At 51.6% G+C, this 19,633-nt stretch overlaps 1 protein-coding gene across 2 annotated transcripts; it reads right to left on the bottom strand.

Moving 5' to 3' along the window:
• Positions 1–1,481: 1,481 nt before the first annotated feature.
• Positions 1,482–17,642, bottom strand: Zdhhc22 (zinc finger DHHC-type palmitoyltransferase 22). 2 transcript variants are annotated; one of them, XM_036206130.1, is made up of 4 exons: positions 17,357–17,642; positions 13,277–13,508; positions 8,810–9,352; positions 1,482–4,109 (listed from the first exon to the last, which is right to left on the bottom strand). In XM_036206130.1, the coding sequence occupies exons 3-4, from the start codon at positions 9,333–9,335 to the stop codon at positions 3,844–3,846; spliced, it is 792 nt and encodes a 263-aa protein (XP_036062023.1). In that variant the 5' UTR covers positions 9,336–9,352; positions 13,277–13,508; positions 17,357–17,642; the 3' UTR covers positions 1,482–3,843. The 2 variants fall into 2 exon arrangements, with proteins under 2 accessions (XP_036062023.1, XP_036062022.1); XM_036206129.1 differs by lacking the exons at positions 13,277–13,508; positions 17,357–17,642 and adding an exon at positions 11,079–11,348.
• Positions 17,643–19,633: the final 1,991 nt, after the last annotated feature.

A 19,633-nucleotide genomic window follows, 5' to 3' on the forward strand; every position in this document is an offset into this window, starting at 1 on the left:
CCCCAGCTTGGCATTCAAAGTCTTTCCTGCTCACATAAAAGCCCTCAGATTTCATCCCCTGTCACTGTGATGGCCCCTGCACTCTAAGGCTCCAGGCACGCTCCTACCTAGAGAGCTCTTCTTCCCCTCAAGCTGCACACATCTCACCCATCTACCCAGGCCTGCACAAAAAAAACCTTACCCATCCTGACAGCTGGACATACATTCTCTGCCTCTCTGAGCACTCCTAGGAGCCTCTCCCACAGCATCAGAATGTCCTGAACCTGCAGTATGCAGAGCATGGCACTGGGCACATCTGGGGAGTAAGTGATGGGAAGCAAGCACTCAGTAGTAATTGTTGAGCAGTGACTGTGTACCCCATCCCTGCTAGGCATCAAGGGTACAGGGCTGAAAAGCACAGGTGTGGTGTTAGCCTGTGGGATGGACATGACCCTAGAACATGCTGACAATGGGCTGCCTGGTCTATCAGGGTTTGGCCTGCTGGCTGTTGTGTTGGTCTGGGCTTTGATGGGTGACACAGAGTTTTCCCCATTTGTCCTGCGTGTCTTTAGGATGCTTCAGAGGCTTGTACCTGCAGATCCAAGCATCCTTCTGACTGCCCCCAAAGCTGGCAACCTGAGGGATCAGGAGGCCCTGGCTTGTCCTCAAGTTAGCCTGTTAGCTGGGATGAAGAAGCAGATGACCTTCCATCCTCTTCCCTACCCACCCCTCTGTACCAAGGAGGAGGAGTTAGAGGAAAGTTCTTAGATGAGATTTTCATTCATGGTCTCTATGGTTCACAGACCCCAGGGCCATATACCTACTACCCACCGAGGCTGAGAGTCATACTACCACCACACTGCATGGCCCTGACAAGTCACAACAGACATAGGTATGTCTGGATTAGTGCCAGATTGTTCAGTGAATCTGAGGTCTCTAGGGAGGAACAGAAATGTACCAGAAGTGCATTACTCAGGAAACCTTGCTATAGTTACTTACTCACTGGAACAGAAGTCTTCTTCTTCTTCTTCTTCTTCTTCTTCTTCTTCTTCTTCTTAAATTTATTTTATGTTCATTGGTGTGAAGGTGTCAGATCCCTTGGAACTGAAGTTACAGACAGTTGTGAGCTGCCATGTGTGCTGGGAATTGAACCTGGCTCCTCTGGAAGAGAATCCAGTGCTCTCTCAACCACTGAGCAATCTCTCCAGTCCCCAGAAGTGTGTGTGTGTGTGTGTGTGTGTGTGTGTGTGTGTGTGTGTGTGTGTGTGTGTATTCTTTTTCTGAGACAGGGTTTCTCTGTGTAGTTTTGGTGTTTGTCCTGCATCTCACTCTGTAGACCAGAATGGCCTTGAACTCACAGAGATCCATCTGGCTTTCCCTCCTGAGTGCTGGGATTAAAGGCGTGCACTACCACCGCCTGGCTAGTATTCTTAATCATTATAAATAAGCATCAGTACATGCCGTTCCTGCAGTCCTGCCACCAACCAGACAGTCAAGTCAAATACAGTTGAAAACCACATATTTTATTGATAGTCTTCATTAACAACAGAGGCCATGGGCACAAAGGCTACTCACGTACCACACCTGGCAGATCCCCACAGCTACCCCTCAGGGACTAGTGTTTAAGGAGCTGGACACCTGAAGTTTTCCCTTTTCCCTTCTGGGATGTCAGGCTCCATGGTGCTGAGCCTGGACAGTGCAGGGCTGGCTTTCAAGTTTGAACTCTAGGGCCAAGAGAGCTCCAAGTCCCGAACTGTCCAGACCTCTCCCACCCCTTATTTCCTCATGCTGCTAAGGGGTGACCAGAATTGTGAGTGAAGATACCTCTCACGGCTCCTCCACTGAGGACGCCTGGGCTTCCCTTCAACCCTAGCACATATTTTCCCTCCAAGGGGCCGCACTTCAAAGACTGCCAAGGTCATAGAGTGTAATTGTAGGATTAGCTGCCCTTGATGGGCATCTGGATTGCTAGTGACTGAGACTCAGCCCACTGTTGGTGCTTGATAAATATAGGCAGGATGAACGGATGGAGGCTGAACAAAGGGGAGGCCCCCAAATAATGAATACTGGAGGGAGAGGTGTGAGCAGGAAAGCCATTACTACATTGGCCCTCTGTGTGTGTGGGGGGGGGGGCGCCAAAGTAGGGCCTGCATAAAATCGTCCCAGGCTATGTTGAAGAATTCAGGGTCTTATGGAGCAATGGTTAGGGTCGCTGTGGCTACCCACTGGATACTGCAGGGTGTGGCCTTCAGCCTCTGCCTGTATGGATGTTAGATTGGCCTTGGGACCAAGTCGGGAGAGGGTTTTTATGTGGCTCCCACTCCTTCATATGCCCATGGGTCTGTCTGATCCTCTGGGTCTCAGAATACAAGGCAGTGCCCCCATCTAGAGCTGGTCAGACCGGCAGCAATGGACTGGCAATGGCATCCTCATATTCTGTCACCCCCACCCACCCCTCAGGACTGAGCATGACCTTCAGGCTTTCCTCTCTACAACTACCCCCACCTGACCCTAACACTGTTACACCTCCCCGTCCTCCAGTGCCAGCCCCTCTCTGCCACTGCTGACATCAGGAAGTCTCCAGATTGGCTGCAGAAAGTCTGTGTTCTGATTTTTAGAGTCTTCCCATGCTCACCCCACCCCCTGCCCTATGACAGCAGGTAAACCCCAGGGGTCTCTAAAGACCTTGCCCATGGACCCAGAAGTGGCAAAGAGGACATTAGAATCAGGACTGTAAAGGGATCTCTAAGTTCATCTAGGACTAGATCAAAAATCTCTTTCACAGTACTCCTGGGAGATAACTGCCCAGATCCTGTTACAATACTGCCGATGGTCAGTTTGAATACTCCAGGTAATACTCAAACACCAGATGGCTTTGGTTGCAAGAGAGTCAACCCATTTGCCCTTCCATCCTTCCCCTCCAATACTCACTCTTCCTCTGTGCTCATAACAACACTTCTCACCTCCACACCCCTTACACACACACACACACACACACACACACACACACACACACACGCATTTATATATGCTTATATAAGGCTATATAGAAACACACTTCCCTTATTACTTATGGGTAACTCCCCTTTCTCTCTCCTCCCCTGCCCAATATCTAGCAAAAATCTGAGGCTAGAGACCAAACGAGGAATTCTAGGGAAAAGAAGTATCCAGCTAACTCCCGGGCTGGCTGGGCTGGGGTGGCCAGCTGGGGCAGTCTGGGCAGGGAACAGCATTAAAAAATGCTAGGCCATTGATTGCTATTTCTAGGCAAAAAGCCTTGTACATGGGTTGAGCAGCAAGTGTGTGTGGTCTCCCCGACACACACACACACACGCTGCTGCTGATCCCTTATAGGGGGATGAGTGTGCATCCCCACTCCTTCCCATCTTCACTAGCAGTTGACAAAGCTTACTGGACTGCTGTTCATGTTGTTAACCGTACCATTTACCAGCCTCCAGGGCCTGTGGAGTCTCCCACCCGCAGCAAGAATGTAGTCTCCACTATCAACATGAGGAGAAGGGCTTTAGCGGAAGCGGTGATGACCTGAGACATGAGAGTGGATGGGCCAGGCAGAGAGTGGGGGAAGGGCTTCTCAGGAGACAACGTGAAGCAGAAACACCCTAACAGGTTAGCAGCTACCTACCTGGCTGGCCTGTGAGCAGCCTAGCGGTACCCAGGTGGCCACTTTCCCTCCATGTCAGAATGCACCTGTTTATAAATCCTCTGAGGGCTGACGACCTGGGGTGGACATGAGGCCCTTCCTAGGGGAGGGTGTGCTGTGTCTGTCACAGGTGGAGACGGGGTGCGGTGGTCTTACGTTCAGGAGGAACTGAGACACAGAGAGAGGGCAGGCGTACTTGCCAGCTATTTGTCCTGCTGCTTGGAGCTTTCAGTCCCGACATTGAACATGGGGACCAGCAAGCCCAGCAGCCACCTCTTTCCGAAGACCTCCTGTAAGTTCTTGCGCCAGGGCCGGGCTCTCACTGCCACCCCCTTTCGAACCTGGTAGCGGGTCTGCCCCCGGAGAATCAACAGCAGCTGGTGGCAGCAGAAACCCGCGCAGGCCAGACCGACGGCAAACCAGAGGTAGAGCATGAGGATGACGAACATGTCAGAACCGAGGACAGCTCCTGCGGGGGGGAAGGGAAACACCAGACCGCTTTACGCCCAGGCCATGTACCCAGGCACTCCGCGCTCTGGCGCTTTCTGCTGCGAGGCAAGGGAGAGGGGTTCACGAGCTGGAAGTTGCGATTTGTAGCCAAAATGCAGCCGGTGAGACTGTGACAGTTCCTTGCCCCAAGTTTTCCTTAGTGCTGATGGCTCCTGAGGAGGGGGCAGGAACCGGGGGCCTAGGGAGATGGAGAACAAGCTAGATGTGCTCAGCAAAAAGAGCCTCAGCATTTCTGGCACAGCCTAGACGCTGCACATTTCTCTAGAGGCAGAAATGCTCCCCATTTCGCTTTCTGGATTGGAAGCGGGGTGTGGCGGGGTACACGTGAAGAAAGAGGAGCGGGCTCAGGACCCTAACGAGGGAGCTGGCACCTGGGCAGCTGTCTAGACTGCTGTCAGTTCTCCTGGTGAGGCTGGGAGCACTGTCTGGGAGGATCTGGGAAATTGACAGCATGATGGAGGACAGGACCTGGTCATGGGACCAAGTCACAAGCTCAGCTTCAAGGGCAGCACACAGAGCTGACTTAGAGAACAATTCAGTCATTAATGTTAACAAAAGAAGCAGACACCGGAACACTCAGCCAAAGCAGTCCTGCCTGTCTGTTATGTCAGCCGGCTAAGGCTCTAACAGCCCCACCCCCACCCCCCACCCCAGCCAGGGCCATCAGTTCAGCACCCTGCCACGGGACAGCACCTCCTCTGCACCCTCCAAACCCAGCACTCCCTGTGGCTGTTTTTAAAAGTCCACTAGTAAGAGGTCTCATGTGTCCTCGGAGTTTGAGGTGGGAGGATTAGTCCATGCTGGATTTGAACCTCCCAGCTGTGTGGACTTGCGCAGGTTTCTTAACCTCTCTGAGTTGTAGGTTGCTTATTGCAAAATGGCTATAATAATGCTTCACAGGTTTACAGGATTACAGGGGTTGTGAGTTTGCAGTACTGTGGGTTCTACTCAGTGCTGAATATCAAGGCTCAGAAGAGGAGAATAAGACCCTCCGGCCTTCCCCCACCTTTCCAGGGCTTGGAGTCTGGGCTGGGCTGCAGCTTTGGCAGATGTAGTAAACATCTACCTTGACATGCTTACAACCACCCTGATATGCTTAGCAGCCAGAGCAGTGGGTGGAGAATAGAACTCAGGGGCCACCCCACCACCACCTTCTCCAGTGAGGCTTGGGTGCCTACTTCAGAGATATCACTTTACAACCCAGTCCTACCCACACACATCTCCCTTGTCTTCCCTTCCCCCAGCACCTCCTTGCCCCAGCCTACCTCTTCCCAGGCTCCAGTTTCCAGACTCCTGAGAAGTAGGCTTCAACACCTGTTAGTTTGATCCATGATGGATGCAGCAGCCAAGATGAATCAATTTGCTGGCTTGCTCATCTGAAGCCTCTTTCCTCAACCCTAAGAGCTTGGGTAGCAGGATTTTCTTTGCAAAGTTAGAGACAAATAGGTCCAGCTGCCCAGAGGACAGAAATCTTGTTCCAGCTGGCATTTAGAGAAACCCTTCCACCATTGTTGGGGGCATCAAAGAGACAGACTCAAATGGGGCTGGGCCATCCTGTGACCCACTTTTTCCTTGTCAGTACAAATTAGCTTGGGCAGCCATGTACAGGACAGAGACTCCTGGGGACATGGTGCCCTTCCAGCTTGAGGAATACTGATGTGCAAGCTAGCCCTCAAGCTAGGTTGTGAGAGCCTCGGAGCTGCCATGCTCGGGCCTGCCTTGCAACTCAGCCCCAGGAACAAGCCAGGCAGATGGAAACCATTTCCCACAGGTTTCTAAATCAAGGCATGAGGCAAAGACCTTTCTGCCTTTTGCAGGCCCCCATGCAGCAGCCACAAAAGGCTATTCTGGGGAGCTGCTTTCTTTCTTTCAAAGTGTTTGAAGTTACCAGGCCCGGCTGCTTCAGTGCCTCTAAACTGTGTAATAATACTTCCTCTTTCAGAAAAATCACAGAACTTTCTTAAGGGACCTGAAAGATTACATCATCTAATTCCCTCTGTTCTTGCCTTCCTCCCCACAGCCATCTCTAGCACCAAACCGTACCCCCAGCATATTCTATAATCCATTTGGGCATCTGCAATCCCCCTCCTCAGAAAGAGGCCCATCCGGCAAGGAAGCAAGACTAGACAGGCAGGGTGTCAGAGCAGAACAAAACAAAACCCAGAATCAAAAGCGGCATGGCTCAGAAACAAGTTAACCTGGCAGGGCCTTTGGCTCCCCAGCCTTAAAAAAAAATAGACTAGCCGTCTCCCAGATTTGGATTGGATGCAGTGAGACACAGCCAGTGGGTCACAAAATAGGTACTCAATAAGTTCTTTCCCCCTACTGGACCTTCTAGTGGTATCTGCTAACTCATGCCAAATGCCATGCTAGATGGTGTCATCTCCATTCTCTAGATAAGAATGGGGCTCATGGGTTGGGGATTTAACTCAGTGGTAGAGCGCTTGCTAAGCAAGCGCCAGGTCCTGGGTTCGATCCTCAGCTAAAAAAAAAAAAAAAAAAAAAAAAAAAAAAAAAAAAAGGATGGGGCTCAGACAAGTGGTATGAAGCCAAAGGAAAGAACCTGTTTCAAACTTCCTCAGCTGACCTCTCTTACCTTTGGCATTAGCCAAGGGTCTGGACTTAGTGGTATTTGCATTTTTAGAAACCCCACCCCACATAAAGGTGGGGGGCTTTCAGGGTCCCACTCACAGCCATTTCAGGTGCTCATGGCAGGTGTTGACCTCAGGGGTGATTTCTATTCAACAACTTCCTTGGTGCACCTTCCTGCCCACCTGTTCTGAGCGGCCAAGAGAGTATGCTCTGGACCATTTGGACCAAGAACCAGAGAAGTGGAGTCTCAAAGGCAGGGAGCTGAACAGGAAAGTGTATGTGTGTGGAGAGGACCAGGGAAGGGTGTGAAGTGTCAGTGAAGGAGGAAGAGGAGGTGGGTCTGGTGATGAGAAGTCTTGAATTCCTTTTTCTAGTGGGCATGGTGAAGGATGGTGAGATTCATTCTAACGCCTGAACAGATGCCTGGTCCCTGAGGTGGGCATGGGCTGGCTCTTTTCTCCCATCAGATCAAAGCGAGAGGCTTCCTTTCTTCCATATTTCCCAAACCTCGCACATATGGCCAGGCCTCACGCCCAGACTTAAATCCAACCCTTTCAAGGTCCTCCTTCTGGAACCACCCATTTTTGTGGTTGTGAGACTACTTGGGAAAAGATGTGTAATCAGGTTCTCTGGCTCTCTCCATCACTCCACCTGCCTGCTCTCACACTCCACCCCCAGCCCACCCACCTACCCTCCCCCATCCTGCTTATTTCAGTCTTGGCAGCCTCCCGTGCCAGCACCAAGATCCAGAAGGCCCCAGAGCTCTAAGTTCTGGGCCCAGCTTCGCCACCAGCCCTCCAGGCATTTCCCGTGGCTGGTCCTCCCTGGGCTGCTGTGTTCCCACTGCCAATTGGTGTGATAGTTCTATGTCTGGGAAGAGCTGGGTTATAGATAAGACAGACACTGAAGTGAGAGCTCCCCTAGGGTATAGCCAGTCTTTTTTTCAAATGCCCATCCCATCCCAGTCCAGTCTAGTTCAGCCCAGTTCAGTCTAGTCCAGGTGCACCAGGACAGTCAGGTTCTCTCTAGAAGCAGCTGTCTTTCTGTGAGCCTAGAAAGTCAAGTCACTGTGTTTGGGAATATGGGAACTGAGGAAGAGCACTGAATTGTGGTTTAAGCACCTGGATACAAGCCAGAGATAACTATTCCAGGGAAGTAAGACGCTAGGCAGGTCATTTGGTTCCAGATGAGAGTCAGTTGCTTTATCTGAGGAATGGACCTAAGAACACCAGACACACACCTTTGTGTACACACTACTAACTGTAGAGATCAAATTGGTCAGAATCAAAGGTCAAGGTAAGAAAAGAGTGGGAAGAAATGAAGTGGGGACAAACGCCATGGCCAGGTAAAATGGAATTGCCACCAGGAGCAGAGTCTCCCAGGGCATCATGGGATGTTCTTTGAGCCGTACTATTCAAATTACAGTCCTCATGCCCATGTGAGCACCAGTCTAAGGACTCATGTGCCTGGCTCCAGCAGGTGTCAGGGCCTTCCAAAGGGTCAGATCCCACACCAGACTGGATCTCTGGAGTGTGGAAGGTGGGAAGTGGTTCTGAGCCACTGTCAACTGCAGAAGAGCCTGGTGGAGTCAAACCTAGTGGGTGGGAGGTTGGAGGTGAGCAGTTAGCCTCCTGCTGAGCACAACCTGAGTGTAGCTGTGGTTGTTTGGTAAAGCTCCTGAAGGAATATGTGGACAGGATTGGGGGTGGGGTGGGGTCCAGGTCCATGGGGAACATAGCATGAGCTCTGAAGGAGCATGCCGCTCCTGAGAGGTGTATAGCTTGGTTGCCATAATTTTATGAGTAACATATAGTATGAGAGATGAGGAGGGCCAAATGTCAGAGTAAATAGAGCATGCCCAGTTAATCTGAATCTCTGCTAGATTACAGTCTGTTCTCTTGGTATGCCTCCTGAAATACTGGGCCATAATTATACCAAACAACTGGTTATCTGGCAGTTTGAGCTGAATGTCCTGTGCTTTTATTTGAAAAAAAAAAAAACAAAAACCAAAAACCTTGGATTTGGACTAGGAGATCTTGTCTGCCAGACCTGCCCAGGCCCACTCACCGGAGAAGAACTGGCTGATTGAAGTGGGCAGGAGCGTGAGGAAGGCCAGGGGATGGGCGAAGGAGATGGAAAGGACAGCTGAGATGTAGGCCACGCCAGCCACCATGGAGTAAAGACAGGCCAGTGAAGTGTAGAGGCAGAACAGGATGAAGTTGCGCATGTTCCTGCTACCGATGCAGTTGCCGGTGAAGAAACAGTGATGGTCGTGCCTCAGCGTGACTCGGGAGCACACTCGGCAGAAGTGGGTGCTGGGTGGTGGGCACTGAGATCGCTGGGATGAGGTTCCCCGGCAGGTACCCAGATCGTCTGGGGAGTTCTGGATGACCAGGACGTAATTGCCCAGGGCATTGGCTGAGAGGAACAGGAAGAACGCCCCGTGAAGCACGGCAGGCGAGAAGAGCGGGGTGGCTGTGGGGTCCTCACGCATGCTGGGCAGGAAGAGGAAGAGCTGCAGGACGAAGGTCACCAGGGAAATGCAAAGGAAGTAGGCGGGGGCCACCACGTTGAGCAGCCGCAGGGCCAGCATCCTCCTCGATTACATTCCTAAGGGGCGCAAGGAGAGAGGAAGCCTTACAGCGTTGTCCAGGGTCATCCTGGTCCTCTTCTCCTTGGTCGAAGGTCCGGAGGGCTGAACACAAATCTCCCAAACTCTGCCCCCTCGGACCACCCTTTCCGGTTTCCCTAATTTAGGACCAAGCAGGTTAGAAACCCAGAGACCACAGCGGCCTGGCCTGATAAGAAGTCCCTGTTGCCTTGGAGTCATGGAGGTCAGGCACAGGAGGGAAGGGCCTGTTTGCAGTCTGGAGTGATTGTATGTGGGTCGGGGCTGGGATGGGGTGGGGGGTCGATGGGTGGGTGGATTAGGAGTTGAGAGATGGAATTGCTATGGTATCACAGTAGTGAAGACAACCCATTTTGGAATCCCTAGCTGAGGCTTCTCTAGGAGAAAGAGAAGGATCCAGTGGGGTTGACTCTTGGAAATCTTGATTGACCCCTCCCCCCACTCCTATCTTGAGCGATGTTCTGTGACCTCACAGGTTACCCAAGGCTCTCTGGAAGTAGTTGTGCTGTGGATCATGATGTGTGTTCCATTGCATGCGACTCTGTTATCTGTGTGCCTCTGGGTATGTGTGTGTATACCCACCCCCTGCCACCTGGCTTTTTCTTTTCAAAATCAATTAACCAATCAAACAATACAGTGTTCAGGGGCTGGGTAGGGTGGAGGTATAGCTACACTACTTGTGCCAGTAGGTCCTGATCAGTTCATTTTCCAGCCGCTGGTTGCCCTGACTATTTCTATAAAATCCTTCCCAAAGAGTGTTTTCCTTTGAGGCAATGAAATTGAAATCCCCCATTCGCACCCGCCTTTCACTTTCCTGGCGGGAGAAACCCAAACAATCCCCAAGGCGCCGAAACCCTTTCGATGCCAAGAAGCTCGTCCTGGGTTGACTAGTGGATGGATGCTTGGTAGCATTTCCTGGTTTGACACCCCTGCACAGAGCTGAATGCAGCTTCACCTCCTACAACCGGGGCCTCTGCCCAACTTCGGATACCACGGGGAAATGGGTTCTGTGTGTCGAGAAGAACTTTCCAGTGGTCTAAGAAATCGGCCAGAAGAAGGCACGAGAAAAGTTCTGGGAAGGTGGCTGCACCCAGGATGGATGGATGCCACAGGGCCTGGGGCCAAGCTGTCCCGTCCATCCGGGCTGAGACATTGGTCACCTTGAAATCTTCTTTGCAGGTGACTGTGATTACCGCTCTAGGGACCTGCAGTCTCTCTGCACAGCTGGGGCGCAGCTCATGGGCACGACTCGGGGTGATCGCTGGGGGCTCAGCGCCCCCATAGCCATGCATCCCCGGAGGCCACGGGGGCGCTGCCCACTTCATACAGCTCCGGGCTCCGGCGAGGGAAGCAAGTGTCTTCCCGGCGCCAGTCGCCAGGGGGGCGCGGGAGCAGCCTCCAGATGCGCCGCGGCTCTGGGAAGGCGAAGGACAGGGGCTGGGGGAGTGCGGGGCGCCCGGTGGGCAGCCGCAGCTGGGGCCTTGCGTCCCTCAAAGGCCCGCAGAGAGTGGCTGGCGACCCGGAGCGTGGGGAGCTGTCCGCTCAGCACCAGCGCCCGCCCCACCGGTCTCGGAGGGCGGCACCGGAGCCCTGCGGACCCAGGCAGCACGGGCACCCGCCGGTTCCTCCGCCACTGCCTCCTGGACGCCTGGGCAGCCGCCCCCCGGAGCGGCCGCAGCGCCGCAGAGGACTAGGGAACGAACTCACCGAGCTCGGATCGCCACAGGAGGAGCCCTGGACGCCGCCGGCCTTGGTTATCCCCGAGGCTGCAAAGTTATGGGCTCGCCCGACTGGCTCGCAGCCTCCTCACGCTTTGCTTCGGGGACTGGGCAGGTAGCGGGGGTGTAGGGAGGAGGGAGCGGGCAGCTGCCGCCCTCCTACTTGGGCGCCAGAGAGTGGGGGCCAGGAGGCGGCGGGGATGGCAGCTGGGCACCCCCCCCAGCTCCGCCACCCCTCCCTCCGCTCCTGGGGGCGGTGCTCTGGCCACTGGCTCAGCACTGAGGACTTGCCCCCCACATCCCCGCCCTTCTCGGCTCCCCCAGGGCGGGTTGTGGCGCCCTGCCTCACTGCAACCCCAGTTCCAACTGGGAGATGGGGATTCAGCCCTGATACAGTAGTTTCAGCCATACCCTGACCTCCCCTCCTCTTCTCTTCCTGTCTACCATCCCTCCCTGCTGTCGGCTAGGACCAAGGAAACCTTGTGTGTATATTAGGGGGTGAGGGATGTGGGCTGTTGAGAGCTTACCAGGGCAACACCCATGAAAATCAGCATTATCTCAGGTCTGTGAACTGAGGGGTGAGAGCCAATCTACCTGGGTGTCAATATCCACCGTTTAGTGTTTACTGGGCAAGCCTACATTCCAGGGTCTTGTGTAGAATAGAAGATTGAATGACAGTGGCTGTAAAGCCTGCTTGGGACAGGACTGTTTGTGTCTTAGGTCATCATTAACATTACAGATTGGCCCTTTCCTAAGTAACAGGCACTGTGCTGAACCCATGACCTGACAGCAGCATTAATCCTCCAATATGATCCCGGAAGCTTGCTGAGCCCCATTCTAGGGCCAAGAAGATGATGCTAAGTCACATGCCCAAGGTCATGCAGCAGGTGAGTGGTGGGGCCTGGTTTTGAACCTGGTTCTAGCCCCATGCTCCTGTTTTCAGCCCCTGCTCACTTCAGTATCACCTGGGACCCGGGGTCGGCTTTGGTTTGGGAGAGGGGAGGACAACAGGGCTTTTTCCAGACACAGACTGAGACCTGAGGTTCTCCTGCCACCCATGTATCTCCTTCTCATACTATTTTCACGTGTGTGCCATGAGACAGCAAGGGGGTGGTGACACTAGTGTATGGTGTATGTGTGTGTGTGTGTGTGTGTGTGTGTGTGTGTGTGTGTGTGTGTGCATCCATGCATGTAGGGGCAGTCTAAGACCATGAAACACCACAAGAATATCTATGCTTTTCCTAGCCTCTGTCTCCCAAGCTGTCACGGCCCCCATGGCCTTCCCCAATCCTCTGTGTGCATGCAAACATAATAAATGCTTATTGGTATCTCAACTGGTTGATTAAAACGAGCAATCCTTTGAAGCAAAGGCCATATGCCGATCGGCTTAGCCTCTATTTTTGAATCATCAGACACTGTTTTCTCTGTATTTTATCAGCATACATAAAAATAAAAAAAGGGGCCAGGAAGCCTTTTCATGTTCTAAAAGGAACTTATACATGAGAGGAAGAACAGCATGGCAGGTGGTAGCTCCTGAGAATCGTTGGCCCAGGACAGACACAAGGAAGCACAAGAGGTCTTTTTTCCTTCCAGGCCAGCTTTGAGTCACGAGCTGCCTGCCCCCCTGCACAAGCTCTGCCTGCCTCTCACATAGGCTTGGGATGGAGGGGATCCAAGGGCCTCAGTCTGGGCCATACTGATTGAAAATCTCCATTCCATAAATACCTTGAGAGTTGGGCGTGTTTCTAATTTTATTTTGCATATGGGTGTGTGGGGGGAAGGTGAGTGGTGTGTGTGTGTGTGTGTGTGTGTGTGTGTGTGTGTGTGTGTGCGCGCGCGCGCGCGCGCGCGCTGAATTATCATGTGAGGGTAAAAAGAAGGAGCTAGGCAAATGTGGGAAGATGTCAGTGGGGGAAGGGACTAATCACCCCGGAGGGAGGAGATGTGTGGGACAGACAGGAATGGACAGGAGAATTATTTATTCAGAAGCCAAATTTATCAACAGAAAAGGATGTTAGAGCTGGAGTTCTAAGCCTATTGTATGGATTCCTCGGCCTCTTAAGCAACAGAGCAAGAGGAAGAACAGCCCAGTATTTTGCCCCGACAAGACCCCATAGGGAGGTCAACTGGAGACTTCATTTTGATTGTGGCCCTGAGTTAAGCAGATACTACTTCATTGCCACTTACCAGCCATGTGAACTTGAAAAGGTGGTTTAACCTCTGTGCACTCTGCATTCTCCTCCATAAGACAGAACAATGTCCATATTTGTGACAACGGCGGCAAACAGGATGCTGAGCTGGGTGGGGTACCAGGACCAGAGGAACCCTTCAGCACTCTTCTCTCCCATCAGCCCCTCTCTTTCTTCTAGGCTCTTATCTCCTCTTTGTCTTCTTCTAAAATGAGAACTCCCATCCCATCCTGTAAAAGAAGTATCAGAATATCAGGGAAGGAGGTGTCTCTGATTTGCCCGGAGTAGACCAGAATAAGTATTCTGTTTCATGAATCTATACTTGTCCCTCTGGAAAGGAAAAAAGTCTGTACTTTGAGGTTTTGAAAATGCCTGGCGAGGGCTCATTTGCCATTGATCTTCCATTCCGCCACCACCCACCCTTGCAATAGTCTTGTTCTCTGCAAACAGCGTCAGAAAGTAGTTTCTAAGCCACATTCTCCATCAGCCTTGTCCTCTGTTCTCATAGCCAAGCTGTGATGGCACCTGCAGGGGCTCCCGAGGAGGCAGGGAATCAGACAAGTATCTGATTGCTGCTGAGCACTCTCCTGGAGATACGTGCTGTAAACCTTTCAATTTAGTGGTATTATCTGAGTGAAATAAACTCCCTCCTGAGTGGCAAACATTCCATTTTACCACAAAATGTAGTATCCAGAGGAAGAAATTCCATGAAGTGAGCAGGTGCTTCTCCCTGGGGTGACAGACACCCCCTATGTCTGTCAGGCCCCCCCATACCTTTAGAATGGAGGCTGTTCCTCCATGCAACAAGCTGGGGTAGAGAATGCCAATGAGGAATGTTTCATTTTCATGCTCTTGGCATAGGTAGGTCATGGAGAATGGAAACTGGGGTCTCGAGGTTAACCAATAGTCTGAATTAAGACCGTAATAGATACCCCTAGACAGAATGCTCTCTACAGTGGACAACTAACCACAGCCTTGAGGGACCACAAAGTACTTCCGAGCCTCAGAAGATGCCATCCCTGCCTGCCCAGATTTGGAAACCATCTTAATGTGATCTTGATCTCAGTCAGCCACACACATCGGAATTGGATTATCACGGAATGTCTACCTGGAGGTGCTACTTTACTTCATCCACATCGCCCCCGTTCTAACAGCAACTGCATTACTTTGCTGTAATAAGGTAGCAGCCCCACAAAATTAAAATCTCATTCCACGAGTCTCTCAGTAGCCCTGTAAGCTGGCTGGGAGGAGAAACAGTATTAAACCATTTTTCTTCTGAGAAAGCTGAGGTTCTCGAGTTTTGTTGCAGGCTAACTGCTAAGCCTCGCCTGTGTCGGATTCAACATGTGACTTGAAAACCTAGGCGTGGTGGTACATATCCAGTTCAGGGCCAGCTTGGGTTGTGTCTGATTGGCTCCAACAACAACAACAACCACCACCCAAAGAACGAGCCAACCAATAAATGCACTTCCCTCAATATGTTTTGCTATGCAAAGGTTTCACCAACACTTGTCTTTTCTGGAACATGACATTCGAATAAAAAAGGCAGGTGGGTCACATGCTTTCCAGAGTAAGACCTGCCTCATCTCCCTGTATCTGAAACCGCACTGCTCCTTCACCCATGTCCCACCTTCCCTGAAGTGTGTATCCTCAATACACTTGACAGCACTTGACTGTTTGGCCCCCTTGATCAGGATGCCAGCTGCCCGAGAGCAGTGTGTAGACTATGTAAGTCACTCTGTGTTCCCAGTGCCTAGCACAGTGTCAAGTGTGTAGGAAGTGCTCAGTACACACTAGCTGCCCAAGTGAGTGGATACTAGGCAGACACACACACACACACACACACACACACACACACACACACACACTCATCGGATGCCCTCAGGTGCTCTGCTGTTTGTGGTGCTAGAGGAGGTGGATGCGACAGAGGTGCTCAGCACCCAGGCCCAAATGTCAAGGAAGAAACAACAAGGTCTGGGGTGACAGGTAGCCAGCCCTGCAGCTCTCTCTGATGATAGGATGCCTCAGGGTAAAAAAATCTTTGCTTAGCTTGGGAGAGTCTCTCTTTGCAGTACTCAGGCCTCAGAAGGATGGAGACAATCTTTCCCCAATTAGCCACACTTTGCTGGGACCACTTAGGCGGCCCTGGTAGGGATGCTGATGGCTGGGGACCAGCAAGCAGCTCAGCTCAGAGGTGGGGGTGGCAGCAGGATTAATTGGTCCTTTCATCTCAGAGCATGCAGGAGGTGGGAGAATGGAGGGGGGAGGAGGAAGAGGGCAGGGCAGAGAAGAGGGACAATGAATGGAGTGGAGATGGGGGTGGTGAGGGTGTGCTTGTCTGGCACCCCACAGTCTGTGTCTTTATGATGGAGGATGTTCTGGAGGCACAGGAGGGAATCTCTGGCCTCTGCTGAGAGCCCTCCCGTGCCAGGTGTCCACGATGGGAAGAAATCAGGCAGAAGGCTGACATCTCAATTAGGGAAGGAGGGAGGGAAGACCAGAGCAGTGAGGTCACTGTAGTGTCCTTAGCTGTTCAGAGGCCGCTAGGCTATGCCCTTGTGGCCAATAGAGCAGCAGGCAGCACACTCCTCATGTCTCTGACCCCCCCACCCACCTCACTCTTCTGTCCCAGCAGAGAGCCCACGGCCCAGGAGAGACGCAATGTGGTCTGATGGTAAAAGCATAAGCATTTGGTGGTGCTCATTGGCTTGGACTTGAATCCCTTTATTCTTACTCAGTTATTGTCCAACCTTGGGTGAACTCCTCTGCCTCCCCAGCCTCCAATCACATCTCCATGAAATGTGAGTCTGTCAAGAGTTTCATTCTTTCGTTTTTATTTTTGTTTATTTGTTTATTTATTTTGAGATAGAATCTAACACAGTCCTGGCCTCAAGCTCACTGTCCCTGAAGATGACTATGTCCTGCTGGTCTCCCTGCCCTTACCTTCTGAGTACTGGGGTTCCAGGTAAGTGCCACGGAGCCTGGTGTATGTGCTGTGGGAATCAGACACAGGGCCTCCTGCGCACTAGGCAAGCACTTTTCCAATTAAGCAACATCTCTAGCCGCCATCATGAGTTTTAAGGAGCAAAGAAGTCACTTCAGGAACACCTTCCTTTCCACCTGACATGGCCTCTCACTTCCTGTCCATGTAATCCTGTCTGCCTTGGGATGTTTACGGTGGGCATCTTTCCTCGGTGTCTTTCTCTTTCTCTCTCTTTTTGAGACAGAGTGTCACTATGTGAAGTTTTAACTGGACTAGAAGTCGCTCTGTAGACCAGGCTGGCTTTGAACTCACAGAGATGCACCTGCCTCTGCCTCCCCAGTGCTGGCGTTAAAGGCGTGCGCCACCGTACTGGCTGCTATATCTTTTGTTTATTGCTTTGTTTTGGCAATAACCTCAATGGCAGGGCCTACCCTGGCAGCGTTTTTGAAGCTTCTCCACAAACACAGAGTCTACCTTGGGGTGGGGAGAAGCCCAATAAATATTTGAATGAATAATTTACAACTAAGTACACTTGCTGAGTGTGGGGACACACGTCTTTAATCCCAGCACTTCAGAGGCAAGGTAGCTGGATCTCTGAGTTCGAGGCCAGCCTGATGTACAGAGTGAGCTCCAGAACAGCCAGGGCTGCACAGAGAAACCCTGACTTGGAAAAACCAAACCATAAAACCCCCACGTAAGTACAATTATAAATAAATGATAAATTGTACCTCAATATCTGACTTTTAAAAATCAGGCTTGAGGGGCCATCGAGATGGCTCAATGGTTAAGAGCACTGGCTGTTCTTACAGAGGACCCTGGGATTCCCAGCACCCACATGGTGACTCACAGCCATCCTTAACTCCAGTTCCTGGAGAACTGGTGCCCTCTTCTGGCCTCAGACACATACTGCTACTGCATGTGCACATACATGTAGGCAAGACACTCATACATATGAAATGAAAACAAATAAACTTTAAAAAAAATTCAGGCTCTAGAGATCAATGAACAAACAGAATCCAACCACAGACACCCATTTCCTGCTTCCTGCTTTGTGCCAGGCCAGTGGGGTCAGGAGCCCTTGCTTATTTCTCTTACCTTAGTCTTAGCACAGCCCTTCCGAAAGCCAGACTCCACCACTTTCACAGAGAATATGGCAGCTCAGCGTGGCTCAGATTCACTAAGGTTGTGACGATTATTGGCAGCAGGCATGAAATCCAGGTCACTTGATTCCAACGCTCTCCCAGCACGTGGGCCCCGTGCCTCTCACACACTAGGCTTCACATGATGTAGAAATAAATAACTTGTTTTCTTACGGAGAGGTAATGGGTTGTGCTGCTAATGGCTTCTTATGCTTTTCATGTGAATCAGCCTTTGCCAGTGAACCGGGGTGGGAGGGAGTAATCGTCTTCTTGGAAATGAGTAGGATGGGTGAGTGACTGGAGCTCAAAGCACGCTGCAGGAGGGAGGAGAGGTGTCTACGGGACCAGAGGATGAGAAAGGAGGCAAGAGAGAAGAGGGACCAAAGACAATTCTGGGATTGCATGTTGACATTTAACTTGAGCTCCCGACGTCACTCACTGTAGTCTGGAGCAAAAGTCAGTTGTCTTAGTCTAGTTTTTGTTGCTATAACAACATACCTGTGCCTGGGTGATTTGTAAAAAATAGAGACTTGTTTAGCTCATGGTGGAGGATGAAAAATTCAAGAGCGTGGTGCTGATGTCTGGCAGGGCTTCTTGCTATGCTGGGGGACAGTGAAGTTTGTCTCATGGTGAGACCGAGTGGGTGTGTCAGGCAGAACCCTCCTTTGCCATAAGGCCACTTTCATATTAACCCACTGATCCATTAATGTATGAAGCCCCACTCAGTGGCTTAGTTACCCGTCAACCACGATGCATGGGGGAAGTGAACTTGTGGCACACAAAATTTGAGCCATGTTTAAACCACAGCATCTGTTAAGCATCTCGGTTTTCCTGATCTGCAAGATAGGGCTTTGGACAACTCCGTTATCATGGGGGTTGTCACATAGATTAAACCTGTGCAGAGCATGCGGAAGGGGGACGCAGGGTCAGTGTTAGCTGGTCACTACTGTAATTAATTATCGCTGGGTTCCAGAGCATAGAAACAGCGATTACATTAATGTGGAGGTTTAATGGAGTCCATCTAAGATGGTGCTGACTCTGTGAGGGGGTGAGACCCAGGCTCTTTCCATCTCGTTGCTCCATCCCTTCTGATGTCTCACTGATCCAGAAAGGTTAAGCCTGTCTTTTTCATCTTGCCCATATTCCCTTCTGGATGGGAGGGGCAGACAGGTCTAGAGCAGCTTTTCTTGTCACTGTCACAGAGACTTGACAGGAAGTAACTTACGGAAGAAGGGCTTATTGTGACTCTCAGTTTGACAGTATAGTCTATCCTGGTGAGAAAGGCATGGCAGTTCCCAGCTGTGGTGGCGAGAATGTGAGGTGCTTGTTGCCGATGAACAGAAAGTAGAGAGGGAGACAGGGAGAGGTGGGGGAGGGAAGTGAGAGGGGGGGAAGGAAAAGTGGAGGGAGGAGACAGAAGAGGGAGGTGGGGAGGAAAGAGGAAAGAAAGAGAGAGGAGAGAAAGAGGAGAGAGGGGGAGAGAGAGAGTATTGGTGAAATTATTAAGGCCACTCCACGTAGTTAAAAGGGAGGTTTATTTTGTGGGGTAACTTACAAATGAAGGGGTAGGTTGCAGGGTCTGGCAAAGGTATGGCGCAGTCCGGCGGTGTTCTCTGGAGAACTCTGCTCAGTCTACCTCCAGTGTCCAGGGTCCCAGAACCAAGAGAGAGCCCTCCTCTCGATCCTGGGTCTTCAGCTTCCTCCCTCAGCCCTGCCTTGTGGGCGTGACCATTACCAAAGCCTCAATGGAGGTTGGAACTTCCAGGCCAAAGCTGGTATGGCTACCCACTGAGAGAGAGAGAAACAGAGAGAGAGAGAGAGAGAGAGAGAGAGAGAGAGAGAGAGAGAGAGAGAGAGAGAGAGAGAGAGAGAGAGAGAGAGAGAGAGAGAGAGACCCCTAAGATCTATGCCTAAGTCACCCACTTCCTCCTGCTAGGCCTGGGCTTCCAAAGCTTCCACAGATTTCAGTTTACTGGACCTAACAAGTCAATGATCCCGTGACTGTGTCCGATGCCTTCGTGCACAATGGCTGCTTGTTGACAACCACCGTACATAGATGGCATGTCATTCATGCTTCCTGTTAAAAATGTTCAAGGGGTTGGAGAGAGGCTCAGCAGTTAAGAGCACTGATTACCCTTGCAGAGGACCCAAGCTCAGCTCCCAGCAACCACAAACACCCGTACCTCCAACTCCAGGGAGATCCAATGTCTCTGGCTCCTGCAGGCACCCTCAC

This window comes from Onychomys torridus, chromosome 14 (genome assembly GCF_903995425.1).
Source record: "Onychomys torridus chromosome 14, mOncTor1.1, whole genome shotgun sequence".
Lineage (NCBI taxonomy): Eukaryota > Metazoa > Chordata > Mammalia > Rodentia > Cricetidae > Onychomys > Onychomys torridus.

Bases quoted from the DNA above. Each gene is read 5' to 3' on its own strand.
- Zdhhc22 (XM_036206130.1), bottom strand. From the start codon at position 9,335: ATGCTGGCCCTGCGGCTGCTCAACGTGGTGGCCCCCGCCTACTTCCTT. The intron at 4,110-8,809 runs GTGAGTGGGCCT...TCCCCCCCGCAG, and splicing joins AATCAGCCAGTTCTTCTCCG to GAGCTGTCCTCGGTTCTGAC.